The 24,314-nt window shown below is 45.1% G+C and overlaps 1 protein-coding gene across 1 annotated transcript in view; it reads left to right on the top strand.

Moving 5' to 3' along the window:
* LRIG1 (leucine rich repeats and immunoglobulin like domains 1) overlaps window positions 1-24,314 on the top strand; it is a 93,297-nt gene that overhangs the window by 26,303 nt on the left and 42,680 nt on the right. The window contains exons 3-4 of the mRNA XM_059823488.1: window positions 11,401-11,472; window positions 16,396-16,470. Coding sequence (XP_059679471.1) covers window positions 11,401-11,472; window positions 16,396-16,470 — 147 coding nt within the window. The remainder of the gene's footprint in view (window positions 1-11,400; window positions 11,473-16,395; window positions 16,471-24,314) is intronic.

Here is a 24,314-nt window from a genome sequence, read left to right as displayed (position 1 = left end):
CCTGTGTCACAACATTGCCTCTGTGATCTGCATCTTCAGCCTCTTGCTAGCCAAAGGTGATAACACAACTGTCTGCCATCGAGTGCTATAGTTGGTGATAAGGTGAGGGTAGAGGAAGCCATCTCCGCTGTTTTCAGGCCATGTGCAGAGAAAGAAGTGTATGGAGGAAAGTAGCTCTGCTTAGGACGTAAAATATGGAGTAAATTAACTTGAAAGCATCTTCTGGCTTTTCATTGTCAAGTGAAAGGTAGTTTCATGGTAGATTTATTTGCCTTGTTTTGCAGCAAATGCATTATATATAGCTTGGCTTTTATTTCTCTTGATCTAGGTGGAAATGGCTTCTTTTAAATGCAGCCTTTCCATCTTGAAGGTCAATTAAAACAGGTTGGAGGTCAGATAAAATAAAAGGGACAGAACATTTGCTTCTTGGTGTATCTATTTCGGTAATGTTATCAGTGCATGTGGGTTTTATTTCTAGTATTTTGTTCCAGGGCTTCCTCTAAGACTGAACAAATTGAGTCAGTTGGATGCAGTACAGCTTCCAATTTGGGGTTAGAAATCCATTAAATTGCTCGGTGCTTTATTGGCAATACAAAAGTGCTTGGAATGAAAGTGCATTATCATTGGACATTGATTACTCAAAAGGGGAGAGGGTAGATGCCTGTGTAAACCACACACCTCCAGCCAGGATGGCCAGCTTAGGCTTTTTTAGCTTAAAATGTTCATGTTTTGACCTTAAAATGCTGTTCTTTGTAACAAAGAAGAACTATTTTTAAACTGAAAATGGAGAGCTGTCTGCCATGTGTTTTTCACACCTCCGGGGGATTAGAGCTGGCCCTGCAACGTGCAGTGCTGCCAGCCAGTGGCTGCCCCAGAGGTAACTAGTCCTTTAGCTGATGCTTTGAGGTTATATACATCGTTCCTTTCCATGTGCAAGATCTTTGGATCTGGTCAACCTCTCAATTTCAGCCCATGGCATTGAAAAGTGCAGGGAATGTCCTTGTTTGTGTGGATTTTAAACTGAGTAAGTTTATGGTGGGCATAGCAAGGAGTCGAGTGTTGTAATCCCACTCTGACTACGGCTAGAATCAGAAAGGGATTTATTTCCTCTGTAGAAAGCTGCAGGGTTGTCCGGGTGTTTTGTGAGACTGGGGTTATTGCCCCTAGGTGGGAAGAGGGGAGCAGAGCCCGGAGGGACGACCGCTGCCCCTGTCCTGCCAGGTACAGCAGAGTTGGCTGCTTTGGCTCTGGTCAGTTCGCTTGTTAAACTTTGCAGCAGAGATCTCATGCGACAGCTTCAAGTCAAAATCTCAGCAGATGTGTTTCTTGGATGATGGCACAGCAGATGCACTGACAAGGAGCAGCCGCTGGTGAAACAGCGGTGTAGCATGGCCAGCCTGGGCCGATGGAGAACGGGGGAACAGCGGTTATTTCTGGGAAGCGCCTCTTTGCTTTTGCACCGTTCCGCTGTATGAGGGCGGGAGGTGATGCAGCCCCTCTCTGTGGTGTTAAAAAGCACTGTCAGGTGCAGGAGAGGCAGGAGCAAGCTGGTGAGCCCCATGCCCTGAGCTGTAGGAAAAATCTGGACACTGTTTTTCTAAGACTTTCCCCCCCAACTCTTTGCCTGACTAGTTTTAACCAGCACACAAATATTCCTTTGTGCTGCTTCCAAGCGAGCATATTTTTTGGGGGGGAGATCGGTCCTTCCTGATTAACTATTAATAAGAAGAACCACGAGAGAATGAAGCGCTGAGCAAACGCCCCGGGAGCGGGTTGCCTGCCCTCTCCCCACCATTAATGATTGACCGGGCTCTGCTCCAGTGCGGCTGGGCAGTGCTGCGCCCCGCGCTGCCACTGGACCGAGCACGGCCGAGCCCTGCTCGCCGCGGGCTCCGCAAAGGGGCGATGCTGGGTGTGTGCCGAAACTTCAGCCAGCGTCGGGGTTTGGTGCTCTCCCTCCCTGGGGCACGGTGCATGCAGACACGGTGCTGCTGATCAGTGCCACCAGAAGAGCTGTGCCTGGTGATGTATTCACTCAATTAATATTTCTGATAAATAAACTGTGCTGTTGGAGCAGTGGAAAAATGTCGTCTTAGCTGGTTAAGTACTACTCTGAGGTTACCAGAAATGCTTGCGGACATGACTGAAACCACTCGCATCCCGAAAGAGTGCAGAGCACATCCCAATTCTGTGTTTTAGGAGAAAATGTATCTTAAAATACGGGTTATTGGATATTACTGAATTATTGTTGACCTTGGATGTTTTCTTAAACCGTAGAAACTTCTGAACAGTGCTTGGAAGTTTCTGAGTTATCTTTTCCATCTGCAGTTGACCTGTAACCCACAGCTGGATTTTGCGAAGTCATGTGGTGGGAGAGCTAGGTTGCCAGCAGTTGAACGTATTGCTGTGGGTCTTTCCAAGCATCTGAGAAAACCACAGGTTTAACATGGTTTGTCTGCTGTGAGTACTTGTGAAAAATTGCACAACTTTCAGATGAAAATATTTGCTTTGCAGAAGTAGCAACTTTTGAAACTGTAAATAGCACTTAATGCTGATTTATCAATGTAGCTCTTGTTATCAGTTAATGGAGGCTTAGCAGTTGTTCTAAAGTAGACATGTATAGTAAATTATATAGTTGTTAATCCTCAATAAATTGGTTTAGTATGTTGAATACACAGTGGGGAACCTTAATTGAAAATGTTAGTAAAGAAGTCATGGCCTTTATTGATTTACCGAAGAAACACGGTGGTGATGGAAGTGGGAGCAATTTGTTTCACGAGTATTTTGTTTATGAGCAAGGCCTCCAGCCCTCGCTTCAGCGGTTTAAGACAGTGTGCTTTGCCTTATGGAGGCAAAATCGCTGAGGAAGATATTTGCCATCAAATTAGAAAAAGGTGAGTTTGCTCTTAACGCAGTGGAGCAAACAACTTGCAGGGTTTTGGTTTTAGGATATGTCTTTCTCTACAGTAGGGAGCACTTAATTAAAGCAATAAACCCAGAACAAACCCTATGGGTGTCTGGGCAGATGAAGGGTGGAGTTTTATTTGTGGGTTAAAAAACACTTCCCCATCCTGCTTTTCCTTCCAACTTCTTACCTGTCACAGGTGGCAAACCAGGATTGCTTTATGTTAAATTGAATACGGTTATTTTTATTTAGATATCCGTGCCTGCTTTGAAATGTGTTTTTGCTTTGAGGCAATCCTTGCAGCTGATGGCTCAGCGTGTTTGGGAGAGGATCAGTCTCCTTCAGGCAACGCAGCTTATGGAAGCAGCAAATAAAGTGAAAAACGGCTGCAATTAAATACCGCCTGCTGTAACCCTTGCAGCATCCCCTGTTCCCTGCGTACAATACTGCCTTTGACTGGGCTGTCTTATTAGGAGCAGAGGAACATGCAATCCTAATGGGAGGGATTGTAGCCTCAGTAACTGCAGGCCATGTGGCTGCTGCTAGTATGTTTTTCAGAAGCAGAGAAACTGTTGTTGAATGCCTTGTCGTTCATGCGTGCTTTGTCCTGCCATCTTCTGTTGGTTTGGGTCCCTGCTGGCTGCGGGGAAGGCTGTATGTGTCCCCCAGGACAGGGGAAGGCTGTATGTGTCCCCCGGGACAGGGGAAGGCTGTATGTGTCCCCCGCCACGAGAGCTGCCAGGGCCGGTGGGGGACTCTGCAGAGACAAGGGCTCACAGCCCTCTCTGCCATTGGGGCTGTTGGATGACTTTCAAATTGCCTCCTTTCTTGAAGTCTTACTTTACTGTTTTTTGGAGCATGGAGCAGTTGAAGTACTGAGAAAATTGTTGTTGAGTGGACCAGGTTCAAGCCCTGGTGAAATAAGTATCCTCACTTCTCTCCTGATGCTGCAGAGGCATAGTAAGAGGTCCATAAGCACCCTAGTTACCCAAGTGCTTTGCACATATATTGTGGTGTATTTGCATATGTGTGTGATTATGTAGATTAAGCTGAAGTTAATCTTTCTTAAAAAAAATAAAAAGTTTGGAGGAGATGGTTTTCCAAGCAAAATTAAAAACAAAAAGGCAGAAAAGAACTCCACTTGAGTTTTGTTGAGGTTATTAGAATAGGGGGAAATGAGATCCTAGGTTTTGTCAAAACACATTTGTGTAAACTGAACAGGTCCTAAAATAACCTGACACTACCCTTTGTAAAGAGACAAATAAGCCTGTAAGAGTTCCTTGCTGGAGGAGATGTAGAAGCCCCAGCAGCAGTGTGGTGTTACCCAGCGCTCCTGCCAAGGACTTCTCTGCCCTTCCTTGGCCACCCAGAGCATGGGTGCTCTCCCGTGCTGCCCGTTGGAGCCAGGGAGCCGACAATGATGGAGATATTTACGTTTGCAGCCTTGTGCAAGCAGACCAGCTCTGGTGGTCGCTTACCAGGCTTGTATGTGCAGGCATCTTTACGTGCCAGATGTGTGGTCTCTGCGCCCTTGTGAGCGGAAACAGTTGTGAGTGTAGAGTGGCAGAGCAGGAGGAAGGCTGAAAACGTGTCCCTGAAAGTTACTTGAAGATAAGAAGATAATTCCCTAATTCCTTGAACCATATCAACCACATGCTAAATTAAATTGTAGCCCGGCACAATGCTTCTCAGTGATGTGGTTTTAATTAGTATTCTTTACATTAATGACTGCATGCATCTGCTGGAATCGGCGTGGTATTGATTCTTTGGTGATCATGCTACAGGAATTTCCTTTAGACAGTATTGTTGGTCATGACTGAGAGTGATTCATGGTGCAGTTTTCTTGGTGTCTGGATGACCTCTCAAAGTTTGTCTTCACTGTCAAATTAGCTCATATTATGGCTTGAGGGTTGCCCTTAAGTTGACTCCCTTCTGCACATAAAGCCCCTTATATGAGCAGGCTATTAACCCAAGCTAATATGATGCTGCTGCTGCTAATTTGAGCTAGGGCATAAGTAAAGCCCGAGTGAGCATATTCGCTTAGCTGCTAACAGGACCTCTCAGTGATGGGGCACAGCTTCACCCGCGTGGGTGCTGCTTGTCCCTCCCGTGTCCTGCAGAGTCCTCTTCTTTCCAAAGAGAAGTGTCCCTTCTCTTGTACGCTGGGTGCCTTGCGCAGGCAGGCAGATCTCCCCAGGCTGCACTGCAAAAGAAATCATGATGGCTGCTTAATGCAGCCACGGGCACCCCAGAACAGTGAGCATTCCAGAGGCTGCACAGCATGGTCAGTCCAACCATTGGAGTATTGCTCAGCTGTGTGGGAGCTCGTGCTTGAGGCTGGCTGAACCGCAAGATGTAGTGTGGGTTCAGAGCCCTTCAGTGCGTCCTTCAGCAAAGATGTATTACTGTTCTTTGTCCCTCCTGACCGTAGCCCTGTTATGCTGAGTTGGGGAGCAGTGGAATAGAGGTGAGGGTGATGAGGGAGCCGAGGGGTGTAAGAATCTGTGATTCTCCTATCAGTTTATCAGGCAGATTCAAAGGGAACCCAGGAATGGTGGTGGTGGATTGGGTGAGTGATGCCCCAAGTCCAGGCTTCTGCTTCTGGCACTGCATCAGCCACTTGAAAAGAATCTCTAAGAAATCCTCTAGAAGGTAATTAAGGACTGCACATCTAGTATGGTGAAAGCTCCTTCTGACTCTCATCACTGTGGTGGATTATGCAGCTCCATTTAGTGGCCATTGGTTTTAGGGGTAACTGAAAAAAAAAATCCCATTTAAGGGAAGGTGTTGCTGTGCAGTGCAGCTGTGGGTAGCTGGCACTAGCTACCGTAGCTGTTTGGCCCCTTGTCCCTCAGGTGAGTAGATCCAGGGCCTGTCTTGTGCACAAGAAAAAAAATGGACTAAAGCTGTCTCTTTCTGTCCTTACAGTCCATACAACCACCTGAATTTTTGCAGTCTTTGATCGCTTTGTGCTTCAGTGTTAAGCCTCGCATGTCATTGCTTATGAGGACTCTGCTATCTCTCTAGGAGCTTACAAGCTTCTTTAAAAGAGAAATTCGAGTGTGCTTTCTTCCCTGCACAGCTGTATACTTCTAATATGGGCAGTGTGTTCCCTCTCTTGTTCCCCTGGCCCCCCATCCCCAAGCTAATTCAGCTGCAGCCATGCTTTTCATACCCAATCAAGTGTGCATGGGGCCTCCATTCCAGTGCTGTAAAGCCATCTACAAACATGTGGGAAGAGGATGGTGCCTATTCAGTAAGCTGCGGACTAGGCAGCTATCTTTCGACAGATTAGCCAGAGGAATTTCTATTGCAGGGCTCGATTGTTCTGGGCCCTCGGCTCCCTTTTGTGCAGGAGCAATGAAAAGTTGTGTTATGACAACGGTTGACAAAGTGTTTAATGAAAGCCACAGTTGGCAGTGACAGAACTTTGAGCCATCCTCCTTTTCTCCAATATCTGTCATCAAAAGGTGCAGAAACGCTTTTGACATAACCTTCTGCATTGACAGATAAATGGTTTTGATGTAAGGGTTGGAAATGTTCACCTCGCTGAACAGAATTCAGCCATCATCATGGTAAGCAGAGACCAGGAGCCACATGTCTGTCTATTCCTTTGTCTGGCAAGTCAGCCAGGCATCTCTCTTAAAAAGCGAGGTGGCTTTTCTCTGCGCTGGCCAAGTTCCCAAAGCAGAGCCAAAACTTCTACATGAACTCCCAGTCCACCCTGCACCTTGCCCAAGGAAGCAAGATTGGCATCTCATGGTTGAAAGAGCTGACTGATCCCTCTTCGCTGGCAAGCAGGACTCTTTGTGACAGCATTATTACTTTCGGGAGGTGGTTTCAAGGCAGGCTATGTACCTCGTTATATTTAACGAGGCTTTCCTTTCAGTCTCTGCAATGTTCAGTGATCCACAGTGCCATTTTCACAATGCTAACTAATGGCAAACACTGCTTTCTTATTTAGAAACTGGAATGAATGAATAGGCAGAACAGAGCCCTTCCCGTATTAATTTAACATGCTCTCAGTTCCCGATCATGGGCATCTTAGTGACAGGAGGGGAAAAGCCCTGCATGGCTGGATTAGCCAATACAAGGAAGACTTGAAGAACTATGCAATGGATAAATGATGTCAGAGCACTTCTCATGCCATTAAGTCAAAATACAGTTATAAAAAAAATTCAAACCTCAGACCAGGTTCTACTTAACAGGGAAAAAACTCTGAACATTAGGGGCTGCTCAAGTTGGTGGCTCTGCTCTGTCTTCTCTACCATCTGGAGAAGCTTTTGACCTTTGTAGGATGCTTCCCTGAACTTATAGCCCAGGCTCCTCTTGTCCAGGATTTATGTAGGTTGTTTGTTGAATTCTTTTCTTTCCACAGTTGTCTTGGAGGAATCAAAATATCATCCTCCTGTGAGTAACTCAACAGAAACATGTGCCCGTGCAGAGAAGCAGGCAGGACACTGGGTAGCCTGCCTTCTGCATGGGTGTGCCCACACTCAGGCGTAGCTAATCCCATATGTAGATGCAAGTGTCAGGAAATGGGCTCACCGCCCACCAAAGACGCAGTCTCTTGGAACTGCTATAGAACACTGTAGATGATGCTTTATAAGCTGTCACTTTGAAGAGATGCCCAGCACCTGAGATAGCTCAGAGGGTTTAGGGGAGTGCTGATCTGGGAAAGGACAGAGTTTTGGCTTTAGGTTTTGAGGGCTGCTTTTCTTTCAAGAAGACGTTTTGGAATACTGATGGCAGAAACATTGGCTCAGTGTGCGCTGTTGCACTACTGCATGGCATCAGACCAAGGGGCTTCTTGAGAAGGAATGTGTTCTGTGCTATGGGAGAGCAGAAATGTGACCGTTGCCAGCAATGGGACAGCTGTGCCCCCAAGCTTGGCATCTCCAACCAGCCTGCATTGCTGGTCTGCTTGGCCTGGAGAGGCTGACCTGATGGGGACGTTACAGCCCCCAGTGCACTGCTGTACATTTGGGAGCCATACTTTGTGGTGGGGGAGTGTCATATGCACCCATGACGTCAAGTTTTGAGTTGCCTTCTTTATTTGCATTGCTGGAGCCCAACCAAGATTGAGGCCTCATTTCATCAGCTTTGGGCAAACCAAGACAATACCTGCCTCAATTTTATTTACAGTTTAAATAGACAAGACAGACAAAGGGTGGCTGTGGAAACAAAAGCTCAGGAGAGGTGATGTGACACGACCGGGTCACCCAGCAGGAGATTAAGAGAGCCAGGAATAGATGGAGGTTTCCTGACTCCCAGTCCCAATGATTTATCTATTGGAGCATGTTAATTCTTTCCCCCATTTGCATGCTGTGACTAGCATGCCAAATGCTGTCTAGTGAGGGGATCCGACTTCTGGGAAACACATCCTTTGATTGCTAATGCTTCAGGCTAGAAATTGCTAGGCGTTTTAATGCAAGTTAAATACAGCTAGTCTCAAAAATTGAGTAAACTGTTTATTTTGGTGTATCTGTTTAATTTTATGCCTCCTATTTATTTTGCACTGACCCTGTATTCCTAGCTTTCATTTCCCCACTGACTTCTGAACAGCTTATAGTGTGCTTGGTGAGGATAGCTGGCAGTTGGGGTAGATAGGGTGGGGGGGACTGAAGACTTTGGCGTACAAGAAGGTGGGGTTCACCTGTATTTCTGCAGCAACGGTTGGAAAGTCTGTGTTGCTGGAGTAGGCAAAATACGGTTGTGCTATCTAATGACCAGGTACTTGTGCGGTGTCTTGCATGTTCAGACTTCTCAAATGGCAACAACAATAATCAGAAAGGTGCTTTGGGTGATACTAAACCATGGCAGTGAAATCCTTTAATTTACCAAGACTTCTGGTTTTTTACTTTTGAACTTCTGAAGTTCACATCAGCATCACTCAGTGCTTGAGCATTGGCTAAGTCAGGGATCTGTTCCCTTTGACAAGTGTGGGGATGATCAGTTTGCTGCCTGTGATTCTCAGTACTCAGTTCATAAAATAGCTTCTTAGTCTATTGCAGAGGAATGTTTTGAGGATAAATACATTACCTTAAATACAAAGATTTTCAGCAATAGAAGCCATAGAAATACATTAAAACAGATGGATTCATGCACAGTCATGAGTGTGGTTGTATTTCTCCCTCAGTTTGTCACTAGTATTTCTGTGTCAGCTTTATTGTGTTGAGCTTATAGGGCATTACCTGTTGTATTTTCTCTTTTTGCCTGTACATCAAGCAGGGACAAGCTCCAACCTGATTTTGCTGTGTGGTTTAAAAAAAAAAGTAGTAATGTAATCTGTGGGCAAATTGCACTTTAATTCATAATTGTGCTATGAATATGGACTTGGCTTTCAAACGCACTCTGAGTTTAAACTGCAGTTTGACTTTTATTTAGATAAATGCCTTTGAGTTCATAGTGAAATGGATATCTGCTGCAGGCTGGTATTGATTTAAAGGTCTCTTGAGTGTTTTAAAAGACAGTAGGGGCTTACAGGACAGCATATTTTAAAACTAGATGCTTGGTTAGGTTTTACACTCCCGTGTAGCTCCAGGTCCAGATTCTGTTAAGAGCCAGCCTGTGTTGTTGATTTGTAGAGTCTTCTTTCACAGCAGGTATTGGCAAAAAATTCAACGTCTCAGGCAAGATGCAAGGAACCGTCTTCAGAGTTGGCTGCTCTGAAATGATGGGGAGCAACCGGTGTGTGAGAACTATCGAGTGGTTCCCGTGGGGGGGGGAATGCTTTGAGGACTTCACATAAATGCATTGTAGGAGGGCAAGTGATCAATAATGGCTTTTTAGCTCGAAAGAGGTGTTTCTCGTTTCCCGCTAATCATGCAAAGTTGGTGAGCTTTGTAGTCTTCCAAGTCTTGGTGTTAGTAAGGATTGCTGTGGGCCTAGATTTTTCTTTGCGTTGCCACAAAGCGCAGTGGGTTAGCACGAGCAATTCAAACAGGAGACCTCTGTCTGTGCTCTTCTGGCAGCTGCATTTTTTTGTGTCCCTCAGCTCTCGGGTCACGTAGCATGGGTAAAAGTTCAGTAGGTGCCTCGGTGACTTAGGTCCTGTTTACCTGTTTGGGCTCCAGACCTGCTTGGGTTCTGTGGGCACAGCTTTCAAACAAAGAAAATATACAAAATAGGGAGATTGGCCAGTTTTCTAGTCAGACTGGCTTGGTGGTTTGAATAAGCAGCTGAATGTTTCAGGGCTTATCTAAAATCAGGCCATGAATCTTTTGGGTCATGTTCAGAGGTGCAGTAAGAGGGTGTAACCCCCCTGCAGAGGAGACAGGAGGGTTGAATTTTACCCAGGATAATATCCTAGAGCAGGGTGTGGAGCAGGGTAAAATTAAAGCAGGTCCCCCTCACAATTTCCTTACAATTTATTGTGGTTGCTTTTCTGCTACCACCCATCAATTTGCCTCCTCCCTCTTTAGATTACGCACTCACAGGAACATGCCAACACTGCATACATCATGTTAATTAGGCCATTTGTTAATTTCCGCCTCATTAGTCACTTGGTCTTAATTGATCTGTGCTCTCCTGGTAAGTCCCTAGCTGCAGGTTTGACCTGTTGTGTGTGGTGTGCTGATAGTGTGTATCTTGGAGGGGAGACTTTGCTGTCGCACTGTAAGATGCTACAGCGGACCATGGCAAAGTTCTTGCTTGTGGTTTTCAGAGTCAGTACTTTATTTGCATTATTTTGTCCGTTTGCTGTCCCTAGCAATCCTCACGGTGCGTTCCTTCGAGGAGCACATTGAACTCTGGCTGCATTTCCAACCAGGAATGTCCTGCGAGGCAGGACTGCTCTCCCACCAGGCTGGTTTTAGATAATACAGCACAACCTATTTGCCATCCGTCAGTGAAGTGCTATAACATGATCTAGATTTGGACTGTTGGATAGTTGGAAAACGTTGGTTGGGGTTGTTGAGGACCAAAGTACGTACTACTGTGTGACTGGCTGAAAGCTGTAATTGCTGGTTAAAAAAACATTTGGTGATATACTAGTAATATAATCTTGTTAGAAAATATAGAATATATTTTATGTTTACACATAGTAAGTGTACATACCTATGTGTGTATATTCTGTATGTAACACACAGTGGTATATAAAAATACTCTGTGTGAATATAGCTATAAAATATTTAGCAGAAGGTTTGTTGATTGTTTCATTTCAGACTGTAATTTGTCAGGAAATATCCTATTCATCTGTGATTAGTTTTGCGGTTGTGAATAACCAATAGAAGAATAATAAATGTAATTGTGTAATATAAAGACAAATTAAAACCACACTAATGCAAAAGAGGAGAAAGCTTAGAGCTAGATAACATTTTGATCACAGAACTGAACTCCGTCATATATTCAGCAGAAAAGAGCTACTCTTTAAGTGCTGTTTTATAAAAAAAACCACCACCACCCTCCCAGTGCAATCCAGAATAATTAAGATGACTGTTTTGCTGAGCATGGTAACTGTAGTATGCTGATCCCACTGTCTTTTATTTTAACAGAAACCTGAGCTACAACAAGTTGACAGAGATTGATCCTTCTGCCTTTGCAGGGCTGTCGAGTCTGCAGGAAGTGTAAGTATTCTTTCAAAGGTTTTAATTGTATTTTGCCAGGGCGGCTTGTGGGCCAGGAGGAAATTGTATATAGTTTCCTAAGACAGTACCTTCCTTTAACTTGAATGAGCAGATCTGACTTGGAGAAAAAAAACCCTCTATGCCATATTGTACCTGTGTTGGTTTTTTAAACTAATCAATTAGCAGAACACAACATCCCAATGAAAACAGCATAGCTGTTATTGGAAATCATTGGAGTTTGCTTCCCTCAGTCTTGTGCAATGCTCTGAGGGAGCAGTTCAGCTAACACACCTGAACATACACACAAAGCTCCTTGCTGAAAGGATAACCCTGAAGCAAGGCAGAACAGCCTGGATCCTGATGCCAGCCTAACCCAAATCTCCCAGGAAACAAAGGTGTAGTGTAGTGGATAACAAAGCACTTGACTGTGTCTTCTCCTCTCTCTGACATTTGTGCTCCTTTTGGAACCAGAACAAGTTCTGTTTGAAGTCTGCTAGGAGAGGCTAAAACAGCAGAGCCGTCTTCTGCTTTGGTAGGGGAAGAAAAGGAGCTGGTGAAGGTCTGAGTGGCTGTGCCAGACCCCCCTTGCTGGCAAAAGAAACCTTGTTTGGGGCATTGCAGGATTTCCTTGCTCCTGATCTGTGTAAATGCTCAGCAGTTACACTCACAGAGGAGCTGTGCTTCTCAGCTATTCACAGTGATTCCTGGAGCTCTGATTTTTGGGTTTTGAAAAACGAAAGTGACTAAAATTGCAAGCGGTGGGTTGAGGTAATGAGTTTGTGTTTGAATGTTGAATTGCTGGCATACTTGAGGTTTGGGCTCTGTTTGAAGAGCTACTGATGCCTCATGGGAAACTGAAAAAACATTTCCTTTCAGAAACAATACTGTGCTCTGTGTATATTGTGCGTTTTCTCTTGTCCTCTGTCTGTTTTCATTAAGTGTTGGCTCTGGGGCTTGTAGAGGGGCCAGATCCTGTGATTCTTAAATAGGCAAAAGGGTTTGCTACAGTGGGAGTTCTGCCTGACTGATGCCTGCAGGATTGGACCATGGGCATTAATGTAGCATCTCTCCCCTAGCCTGATTGCCCCTGGCTCCCCTGCTTACGCTAACAGTAAGGACTGGCTAGGGATCATGATTGAGTGAGGAATATGCATCAGGAGTGACTGCAGTGCTCTGAAATCAGTTCATCATGGTCATCCTAGAGAGCAGTCAGGGAGGGGAGAGAAAGTGATGCAGGTCAGCAAAACGCCTGTAAGGATCTGTCTTAACTTCTCTTTAAACTGTGGAAAGCCTTAAATCACTCTGTGCTTAAAGAAGATAATTGTAGCCCTGATCCCATGAGACTTTAGAATTATCCTAACATGATTGTGGCTTAGCAATAGCTTTTATTTGTGGAAGTGCCTGAAGGCATGTGACTTCAGGGAGCATGGGGCTGGGAAATGTGTATGGATTCTGATTCCTTAGTAGGGAGCTCCCTTGTGCAGAGTGCTGCACACATTGAGAGCAGGACAAGCCCTGCACTGAACAGTCAGCTGCTAAAAAAAGATGTCAAGGTTCGGGGGAGGTAAGTAACGCAGCCCGCAAAGTAATGGTGCAGATAAGAGCTGCTTGCTGGGTCAGAAAGGCTGGGCTTAGGGAAAAGGGAGAGAGCAGAGAAGTGAGTAGGAGGGAAAGGAGCAGTCAGAAATGGGAGACTGGAAGGGAGGCAGAGGTCTGGAGCAGAGCCTGGAAGGCAGGCTTTGGAAAGTGTGAGAGAGAAGCTCTATTAAAAGCCCTATCTACCAATCTTGGTTGCTTTTGAATAACAGCTAAACCACAGACCACTGAAATAAACTGCATTTCACAAAGAGAACCACATCTGTACTGCCAGAGCATCTCCTTTCTGAGTTTTTTTTTTAAGCACTTTACAAACATTCATGAAATAAGCATCATGCTGTGGCATGTCTTGAGAGCAAGTCAGTGTTTCGCTGTGCTGGGCAAACCAAGTCACCCTCAGGGAAAGAGATTGCCCCAAATAATAGATGCATTGATAAGACCTGAAACCTCCCATGATGCTTCAAACACGGTGCCTGTGGTTCCTGAGCATTACAGATGAGGCTCAAAGCTCTGCGTGTGTCTCTGTATGTGAATAATTAGTGTGATATATTTTGAAAAACTTTTGCTTCCCCTTGATTTTAAGAAAATGTCTGCAAACCAAAAGACTTAAACTTCATGGCCTATCTTGGATGCTCTGCTTTGCTTTACTGAGATTGTAATAAATGTATTTACCCTACACTTTTCCTTTTGCCTGGGTATAGGCAGTTGTTTGTGGGGTTTCTTGTTTGAGAAGCTTTTTCCTTAAGAGTTTAAGTCTGTGTGGGATGAAATTTAGTGGCTCAAAGTGATATCAAACCCTATGATCCCATGTGCTCTGAAATAAGTAGCTTTGTGCTGATGGAGGCTTAGCTGGTAGGGGCTGGAGTGGGACATTCCTTACTTTCCTTCAGGACACCTATGCTTTCTCTCATCCCCTTTGGTGGCTCCCTCTAATGACAACCCCCTGGGGTCCATCCATTCTCATACCTTGGTTGAAAGGGGGGGATGGAGGGTGCTGCTATGGGGTAGGTCCTGTGGTCCTTTCTGGGGTTCCCTCAGGTCATAGGGATCATGGGATCTGTGAAAGTGATGGATGCATGTGTGGTTTTCAGGTTTTGCAAACTCATTTGTAACAAAGAAGTAGTAACTGTGCTAAAATTCCTCTCCAAACAACTCACCTTTTATTTTCTAAAGTGCCTTTCACTGAAAGCTCTGGAGAGCTGTGCTATTTTTGAGCAGGCTTCATTTCAGCTTGACACCAGCCTGGCAACTGGACCATAAATATTTTATACGGGTGGCCCCCCCCTCCTCCTCTGCCTTAGCATCCAGAGGCAGCAGGTTTGTGTTGTCAAAGGGGAGGGCTGGGGAGGAGAAAAGAGACTGAAAGTTTAAATTTATTGAGCCTGGCTGTTCTGTTTTGGGGTTTTTGCGGTTTTTTTTTGTTCCTTTACATGGGGGAAGGGGAAGATGAGAGGGAAATCCCAGGCAAATACTGAGCTTGGCTGTCCTCCTCTGCATCGGCAACTGGTGCCTGTGAGCCAAGAGAGAAAATGAGGTGGGAGAACCACTTCTGACTGACTTCTGACCTGACAGGAGGCTGATATATGAAAATCATGCTTATGTCAGAGGAGGGTTTGACCAGTTGTTAGACGCCAGTCGATGTCGGAGCTGCTTAACTGGAGCTGACCCAGGCTAGTGGAGAGTGGGCCTAATTCTCCTCCTTCTCCCATGCCTTTCCAAAAGATGCTCAGTTGGATGTTAGTGAAAACATGGCACAAATATAAGCATTTTAATGCTCTTTCCAGCTTGCTTTGTACCTTTGAAAGCTCTGGACTTTGCTATATTATGAGCAACAATGAGCTTTTAGTTGCAGAGTGGAGCTCCTTGCTGAATTGCGATGCATCTGGCTTTTTTCCCTTACATTTTAAGGTACGGCTATAATGTCAGAGCCAGAGCCGAGGCTGAGGAAAGCTTTTATCCCAGCAGTGCCTGGAACTCCTCATGAAATCAAATATCTTGCCTGCTCTCAGAGGAGTCAGAAGGAAGTTCTGGGATGGATGTACCACTGCCCTCTCCCACCTGCCAAAAATAGTTTTAAAGGAAAGAAGAAAAAAAACCACCATCCCTTAGGATTGCCCCAACTCATGCCCATGGCTTAGCATGTCTCAGCTGCACCACGCTCCCCTGCCTGCTGCGGGATGCTCTGCTTCTTGCACCTGAACTGTGATCTTTTCAAGATGCCCTTGCAGAGCCCCTGCAGAAGGGGAACAGTTTAAAGGCAGGCGGGACAGAGAGACCCGGAGAGGCTCTGCCTCAAGCAATAGCTGAGCGGAGGCGGCCGGGGGGTCTCGGGGAGCTGCCGTGTGCTGCCTGGTGTGGCTTTAATTGCTTCAGCATGCGGCGGCAGGGGGTGGGGGAGCGGGCAAGATGGTTAAGAAATTAGGTAATTTTCAAGCAGCCAGACAAGCGACTGTTACAGTAATTAATTGACTAATTCACCATACAAACAAGGGCTCTTTAAACCAAGGAAGAGCCGGTCACATGGCAAGGATCTGTTTTCAGTCAGAAAAACACTTCAAACGTTAGGCCATTGAGGGGGACATTTTTGTACGGGCCTTTCCAGGAGCGGGGCCCCATCTGCAACTGCCATTAGCCCCGGGGGGCTGCACGGTGCTCCCCAGCCGGCTGGCTGGAGCAGGTCACCTCTTTTGGGGGGCATTACTGTGCCAGCCGGTTTTTGGTGTGCCTTGCTGGCTTCGTGGGGCTGCCCTTGCGGGATTTCCAGAGCTTGGCCTGGTGTGGAGAGGAGGACTGAGACTGCCATTCCCCACCGCCATGGCATCCTGCTGGGCCCCCAGGGCCTGGCCTGGCACGGAGGGGCGAGTGGGGACTGCCACTTGGGGAGGGAGTTAAATTCGTTGTCCTGAGGTAGCGGGACCCGGCTGCCTCATGGCTGTGGGTGCAAACAGTCTCCTATCTCAGGCCCGGCTCCGTGATGGCTGTGGAAACTCAGGCCGATGGAGGGCTGTGGCACAGGGCCTTCCTCAGTGGTGCTGGACTTCACTTGAGGGAGTGGGTGGAAGGGGGGGAAAAAAGCCTTGCTTTTATAAAGAAGATACTGTGGGATCAGTTTTGGTGGTTTTCATTTATTAAAGGGTTGGGAGGATAAGGTAGGATCATCAGAGACACCCAGACAAACCCCTCGAGATGGAGGCCTCTGCCAAAATGTCAGTGTTCCTGGAGAGTCGGGGTGGGGGCGTTGGATAAGGGAGTGCCACGGCCATCCCCTGCTCCCACATGCTTGATCGTAGGCTGCTTGCTTCAACAATTGATTTCTGTTTGCTGCAGGCAACTGAACAACAACGAGCTGACCACCATTCCCTCCCTGGGACCTGCTGCTTCCAGCGTCCGCTCCCTCTACCTGTAAGTCACTGCTGCCTCTTCTGCCTTTTGACTTTGGGCTGTTTGGGGTAGGTTTAGCTGCTACTGACTGAGAGTTCCGTGTGTGTCATACCCACTTCTGCTGACTCTTCAGATTTCATTCTCAGGCTTGTTGGCACCTTAATTAGGAAACATCTTCTGGAGTCTTGTGATTTGCGAGAGGTTGGGCTCGATGAATGTTGCGCTTATGGTCAGTGATAACATGTCAGTAACTAACTCCACAGGTTAGTTGCATATTGAGTGAAATTATTTTTTTTCCTCATCTGCCTTTGGGTTTCAACCATTATGTCATACTTGTGCTATTAAAGGAGTATATAATTTTACTTTTTCTTTATTCTTTTTTTTTCCCCAGGCCCCGTTCTGATCATTTCTTCTTTCCTCTTGAAGCCAGAGACTATCCACATCTTAAATCTTTCAGGGAACTCATTCCCAACCTGTTTTTATGGTCTCTTTCAACTTTTTTTTTTTGAGAGAGTGGTGATTGTAAGGCTAGATCTGCAGAAGCTTTGAAGTTCCTAATTTTGGTAGTTTAGGTGCCTGCAGAAGTGTTAGACACCTGAGAGCCCTTGTGTATCTGCCACTGAGGATCTCGGGTTGAGGACGCTGCTGAAGGGAATAAAGACATTATAGTATCAACCTTTATAGTACTTCAAGAGTGTGGATTTCTAAAATTATTTTTCGTGTGTCTGCTTGTAATGCACATCGAGAAGGAATTTTGCTGAGGTATGCATGATACCTCCCAAGTCCCTGGGAAGGGGAAGTGGTTATAGCTAATACGGACTCCAGCACAGTGCTTGAGCAGTTCAAGTGATGGTCTCCAGCATGCATGGCCTTGCAGCGTACACCCGTAGGCAGGTGTCTGTATTTGCCATGGATTTGCTTCTCCTTGTAGTTGAAAATGCCCATGTCCATCGTACCAGGTGATGGGCCTCTCATGCTCAAAAGGCTCTGACTTACCCTGAGACAACCTTGATCTGTTGACTAAACGTACATTCCTATTACTTAGGTCAAGGACAGAATTGAGTGAAATGAACTGGCACTGTTCCTGCTCTTCCATTAGGCAGCGTTAAAATATGCAAAGCAGAATAACTCCCTCACTGTCTTAATTCAGTTTAGGGATCTTAGCTTCAAATTGGTGTCTGGGTCTTACTCCTGGTGGTGTGAACTGAGTTTAGCTTTTGTTTGAGATATGATGCCTTTGATCTGGTTCTTGGGTATACCGTGTTCCTGCGGAGCTTATGAAGAGCCAAAGTGCTCCTCTGCTATCATCAGTGCTGGATCTAGCAAATGTCTCTGTTAAATGCATGAGTAACCACTTCACCTCCTGCGGGGAGAGGTGACTGGTGTCTCAGCAGTTATCAGACCTGTCAAATGTGTCACATGCAGTTGGTGTGAAACAATCTTGTTTGATTTCTGCCTCCTGCCGCAGACTCACCCTGCTTGCGTGACCACGTGCGAAGTCTGGATGCGTGATCCGGGGGCTGCTGGCTGCAGAGCAGAGTGGTGACACCCTCTGAGCAGCGTCCCCTCTTTAAGGCACGATCCCCTGATGTGAGAGGCCATCTGCCTGCCACTTGAACTGAGCTTACCAGGCTGCCGCATAACCCAGTGTGTTATGCATTGGGATTCAAAAAACCCCAGAAATCTGATTTATGGGTGGAAAGCTTGCATACAATTTACCATCCAGGATATAGTTTTAGGCCCCCCAAATCGGCTTTTCTTTCTCACGAAGTCTATAAATGATCCGAGTTTCACAAGCCCCTGTTGTTATTTTTGCTATTAATTTAGGTGTTGGCAAAGGACCAAATTGCTAGAGCTTTGGGTTTTTTATTCCTGAAATGAAATAAGCAGTTTGGAAAGGAGGAATAATGACTGGTGGAAAGCAGTAGATTTACAGCTCCTCTGAAATTTCAGAGTGGTGCAGAAGGAAGGGGAAGGTACAAAGCCAAATGATAAAAGGACGGTATTCTAAACAGACCTGCTTAGTATCACTTTCCAGAAATCTGTATTGCTTTCCTCAGCTGCTACACATAAATAACTCTGATAGTGGGATTTGTAATGCTGCTGTCATACCTCTGCAAGAAGGATCTCTTTGTTTAGCTTGTTTCAGAGAGTGCTGCTTTTTTCCCCTTGCATTTCCTTCTAATTTTTACCAGAGGTAAAAATAATCTGAAAGATGTTTTAAAGTACCTGCTTTAATCGATGTTGCTGACTAACTCACATTGGAATGATTTGCTGAGGAAGTGAAGCTTTCTCCATCCTTGGGAGTCTTTAAATCAATTGGATGGCTTCCTAAAAGATGGTCCTTTAGTTCAACTCTAGGTTAATGGGCTTGATACGCAAATTGTTGGGTAAAGTTCTTTGGCCTTGTGTGATGTAAGGAATTGGATTATATGGTCATACAGGTTTCTTCTGGCCTTCACATCTGTGAAGTAATAATTGGGGAGGCTGCCAAACCAAACCCAGGGTGAAGACTCATAATGAAGACTGTGTACTGAGAAACTGGTTTATGTTTAAGTATATAGTGTTACAGTGTATTCTTACTGCTAAAGAAAAATAAATACATTTCCTTTTTTTTTCAGTGTTTAGAAATGTGTGAAGTGTGTTTACCTCACAAACTTCTGAAGTAGGTTTTGTATATTGCATGTGGTTAAGTATTTCCAAAGGGCTGTGAATATATTATAAAAGCAAGAGTTATATATTTGTCACTCAAAACAGTGCTTTTGAATGAGTTACTTCGACTTCTACTCTTCCTAAACTGGGAAAGATACTTTTTTTCCTTTTGGTGCTCGGAGAAAGAAATCTGCTATACTGCCAAACTCAAATTTTCCATAAAGGTGTTTTTAACAAGCTCCATCACTTTGCATTCCCTGTTTCTGGGTTTCCCATACCTGTCTGCATCACCCAAAACTTGCTTGATCCCACGTGTATGTGGACCATGAGCCAGTTATGTATATATTTAAGCATGTGTGAATCTGTTGAAGAGAGAATTCTTAAGGCTTTCTGCAAATCTCTGGATGTTTCAGGCTGCAGATGGATGCAGGCATAACATATGTATCAAACATGCTATGCCGTAAGATACTGCCATGAAGTTCAGTTCAGTTTCATTATTCCTTGAAGAGTCAGTTTGCCTTGCATGTTGAAAATACTGCCAAAGTTGTTCATCTCAACAAGACCAAGCATAAGGGACTTGATAAGGCTTTTAATAGAACAGAAGGGGAAAATAATCTATGTATGGGTTACCAAATAAAGACAGACATTAAATGCAAACATCTGTGAGTGCAAACAAAAGCCAGGAAATTCAGCTGGGAGGGGGAGAGACTGAATCTGGATTTATTCCGAAATTACATTGGAGTAGCCGAGAGGAGAATCTTGCCTGAAATTCCCACAACATTTGTAATTTAGCTACAGTTCCTAGACTTGGACGTTTGGGAGTTGATGGCAGGATGTTTTCACTGACATGCTCTTGGCTGAGGATTTCCCTTCCCAGTGTTCTGCTGCAAGTGAAGTGTGTTAACTCTGTAGGCTCTTGAAGACTCTGTTACCTGATCTGGTGGGGAAGGGAGGATGGAAGAAAACACTTATTTGCAGCAGAAGTGAGCCTGTTTATATCCAACTTCCTCACTAACTTGTGTGGAGAGTCTCTTTAGCCTTGCTAGCATGCCGGGTAAGAGTAGGAGCTGAGCTGCAATCAGCTCTGCGTTGTTGGTCTGTTACTGTGGGTTTCCCACAAACCCCTGTGCAGGCGCAAGCTCAGCCCTTACTCTGGGGCCTGTCTGCCGCTGCTTCATCTACCTGCACATGGGTAAATGCATTCTGGAGGGCTTTGGGGATGTTGGAGGTGGATCCTTGTCCTCTGCCCTGGCTCCGAGGTGGCCAGCCTGATTCAGTTAGCATCCACTGATGCAGGCATGCCAGCACAGGCTCTTGCACAGCTGTAGAGCTCAGCAGAGAGCCTGCTACCAGACCTCTGAAGCAAGCGTGGTAAACAGAGCATGCTCTGTGCCATGTCCTTAGCGGGCTAGGAATTAAGTTAACGGATTAAACACTTAAAAATAACTTTCGTTTCTTTCACTGTAAGTCTTTTAAGCTCCCAACCATTTAGGAACAAAGGGGATAGTGACCCACAGCAGTCAGCTGTATGGTAGCAACAGTCAAAGCTGTTTGAGATGTTTTGGCCCCATGATCTTGCTCTGAATAAGCACAGATAACAAGGAAGTCAGAATAGGGATTTTTGGAGCAAAAGAGTGTGAAATAGGATTAGCTGATTCACAGAGGATGCGATGACACTCTGGAGCGAATTTACTGAGGAAAGTGAAATCAATAGGACTACTCTGCTGCCAAACTGAGCAGAAAAGTCTCTTGAAGAAAATCAGTTGTCTTTACAGGCTCATTAATGTAAAGATCAATTCACATTAAACTGTAATTAAACAGAGGGCTAACAGGAGAAGGGTAAGTGATCTACTGTGCCACAGGCAAAATATATCATGTAAAATTTTAAGACTAAATACATGGAGAATTGGAAACTGGGAGTGGCAGGGAACATGCTAGGTCTGCTTGAAAGGACTGGTGAGCTCAGATGCCAACTGGAGCAGCGTGGTCCTCATGCAAAGGAGGGTAGTCTGTGGTATTCCATCCGGATGTTGGGTGTAAGACAGGTCAAAGACTGCAGCCAGTAGTTTCTGCATCAGGAGTGATGTTTCCATTTGAATTCAATGGTTTCTTGGAGAGCTTTTACTCTAAGTGTTGGGGATTTCATTGTAATTCTGGCTAAATTAGTCACACTGTTAGTAGTGTGACCCTTGTTTCTTGTCTGACTTCGGCTTTAATTTTCATTGTATCTCATTAGACCTCTGTGCTGGATTAGAGTTGATTGGAGACTTCTGATGTGGCAGAATTGGGATCATACTATTGATCCTCCTCCAGGAGCTGTTGCCTTATGCCTTCTTAGTGAAGGCTTGAAGGCAACTGTTGTTTTAGTGCTGTTTGCACTGCTTTGCTAGTGTTGTCAAATGGGGTTTGCAGAGCCTGTTTCTAAAGACTCATGTGGTCCATTAGATTTGTTGAGCTTCTGTTTTGCTTTCACCTGAGACAAATGTGTCTTGCTGTGTTAGCTGAATGCTAGCAGTCACTGTACTCTGCTGATCCAAGTGTGATCTAGCAAATATGCCTTCGTTTCTGCAAGCTTTTCCCAGGAGCTGAGGTGGTGGTGGTGTTGAGATGTGACTCCAGTTTGTCTTTGCTTTTCCAGTTAAGATGGTGAAGACTCCGGCCAAGTATCAGGAGAACTGCAGCTTCAGTTCCTGCCTGTGGCAGCTTCTCTGGGTGACCCATGTTAGAGGAAAGAGCTCGAAACTGCTGCATCTGTGCTGTTTATAGAGCACAGCTCAAGCCTGAGCTGGTCTCTACATGAGGTGTGAGCTCACTTCATGTTCCTGACTGGGCCAGAGTTATAAACCTCTGTGTAGGCGGTGTTGATAGTTGAGAAGTTTGGGCTTAAATGAAGAATTGGGGCTTGAGCTAACACGATAGTATAGATGTAGCCTTGGAGGCCATTTGTGGCCTGGGATCCTGCTGTGCTAATTGCTGTACAAACAAAATAACTGCCTTGACCCCCAAGAGACTTAGTCTGCAAGTCATCTTTGCTGGAGTTAAAAAAAAAAGGATGATCTAACAATTAGAAATAAGGAGAATACTCTGTTAATTCCATCTGGGTCACAGCAAGTGGTTTTGTACTCATAAGCACAGAATCCAGATGACTCAGATGCAGCCGCGTGCGGGGTCCGGTTGAAGTCAGCACGCTCTGCTTGTGTGCAGGATGTGTCTTGGGCAGCTCAGAACATGGCACTGCCTGCTGTGCTGCATAATAACTTGCACTTTCTCCAGTAAGGCAAAGTGGTATATGCAGGTATAAATCCATTAGTGGGAGCAGATTCAGCCCCTGCTTGCTTCAGTTCTTATGTGGTATAATGTCTACAAGGACTAATTCTCCAGTGTTTACTCAGTCAATTCTGCTCAGACTGGAGAGAGAGTTGCTTTCTGAGGATTTTGTCCAATCTACATGCTACACTACTCAGCTTCTATTTTTGAATTTGAATATATTGATGTGGAAAGGTGAATAGAAAGAATGCTGGCAGTCATATAGGCAATGTATAGGCATAAGATACTCTGAAACCCACCTCTCCTGTTTGTTTTGCTCAGAGTTCATAGTAAGTCTCTGGTGTGTAAAGTCTGCTAGTTTTTGAGGCCAAAGACTGCCAGAGCCTTTCCCAGTGGAGGAAATTCTCATTAATCATATGCTCCCAAGCACCAGAAGAGACGCTGTTTTGACTTCTCTTTTGGGCAGTTGGAACTGTTCTAATCATTTACATGTCCTCTTCGAGCTTTCAGATATAACGTGAGTGCATGGAAATGGCAAAGGATCTGAGGCTATTCCAGGGAAATGAGTAATCATTTCTTCTAGAAAAGCAACAGCAGTAAAGCACATAGTCCTCAGACTCAACAAAAGAGCATGAGAAAGCAGTCTGGGCCCATATAGAGGAGTGCAAAAATTGGCCAGAGGAAAAAGATAGTGAAATTTGGTGGCAGCTCATGGAATACAAGTTACCCCTTGAGGCTACTTTATTATGTATTTACTAGTGAGGATAACTGTTTTGTGCAGCCGTGGCAGCTTCTTCTGTGAGTAGAGAATTGCTTTGAGCTGGACTATGTCTGCTCTGACATCTGTATGCTGCTTAGCAGGCTATGCTAGGTTAGTATTTGTTCTGGAGGAAGGAGAGGACGCAAGTGGTCTTGGGAGAATGGAGCACGAGGTTAGGAGTTGGAATATTGGAAAAGTATCTTTTTTGTCCCCCCACATACTCATTACACCCCAAGACTAAGGCCTGCTTCCTCTGAGCTGAAGAGCAGGTATTGCCCCAGGGCAGATGTAACTCACGAATGTAAAGCATCTTCCGGTGCATTGTCCGAGGGCACATGTGTGTCATGTACAATGCATAAGATGGTTTCCAAGTTCTGTCCCTCTGCAGATCAAGCCTAGATTAGTTGTTAGGGTCATTTGCGACCGTGATCTTTTGTTAAGGTCAATATGAAAAATAGCTTCATATTTGAGCCTTAGAATAGCCCAAACTTGCTACTATTAATATCTGTGGTAGATTCACGATCTCATTTAATGGCATACGGCAAATAAAGCACATGTCTATGAAAGCAATTCCTTTGTTAGTCTTCACAGGCTGAGCAGATTTCAAATATAAATAACTTGCTGAGTTGAAAGTTTTTTTAGCATATTAGAGTTTCCTGCCTAAAAACTGCTGGTAATGGCAATTTAGCTTGCTCAGGGGTGAGTAAAAGCAGAGTTGCAGCTGCAATAAAAGCAAGTTAAATTATTTCTGGGTAGAATTCTTTACCCATTTTTCTCTCTGGAAGCTTAGCTGATTCAGTTTTGTAACAAATTGTCCAAAATCGGGAAACTATCAGTATGTGTTACTGTTCTTGTGCTTTCCTCCCTACTGAGATTGCCCAGTTAGTCCTCATTATCAATCTTCAGTTTATCCTGGTTGTTAGACCAGTGGTGCTTGCTTGGAGCATCAAATAAATGCCTAGCGAGGAGTAAGAACAGGGGTGGGGGTAGAATTCTGATTTTTATTTTTTTAAAGTAAGATGCCATAAAGCACTTTCAAAATATCTCCATTTTGTTTACCTTCAAGTGTCCTGAAAGGCTTGAGAACAGGCAGCGTCTTTTATTTCCTCTGCATATAACAAGGCTAAAACTGTTTCAGCAGAGGTGTTAAAAAATGAATCCTACCCATGTGATTCAAAGCCCAGTG

The sequence above is a fragment of the Gavia stellata genome, chromosome 12 (genome assembly GCF_030936135.1).
Source record: "Gavia stellata isolate bGavSte3 chromosome 12, bGavSte3.hap2, whole genome shotgun sequence".
Classification (NCBI taxonomy): Eukaryota; Metazoa; Chordata; class Aves; order Gaviiformes; family Gaviidae; genus Gavia; species Gavia stellata.
The sequence above is the reverse complement of the archived record's forward strand: the minus strand, read 5'-3'. Positions and strand labels throughout refer to the sequence as shown.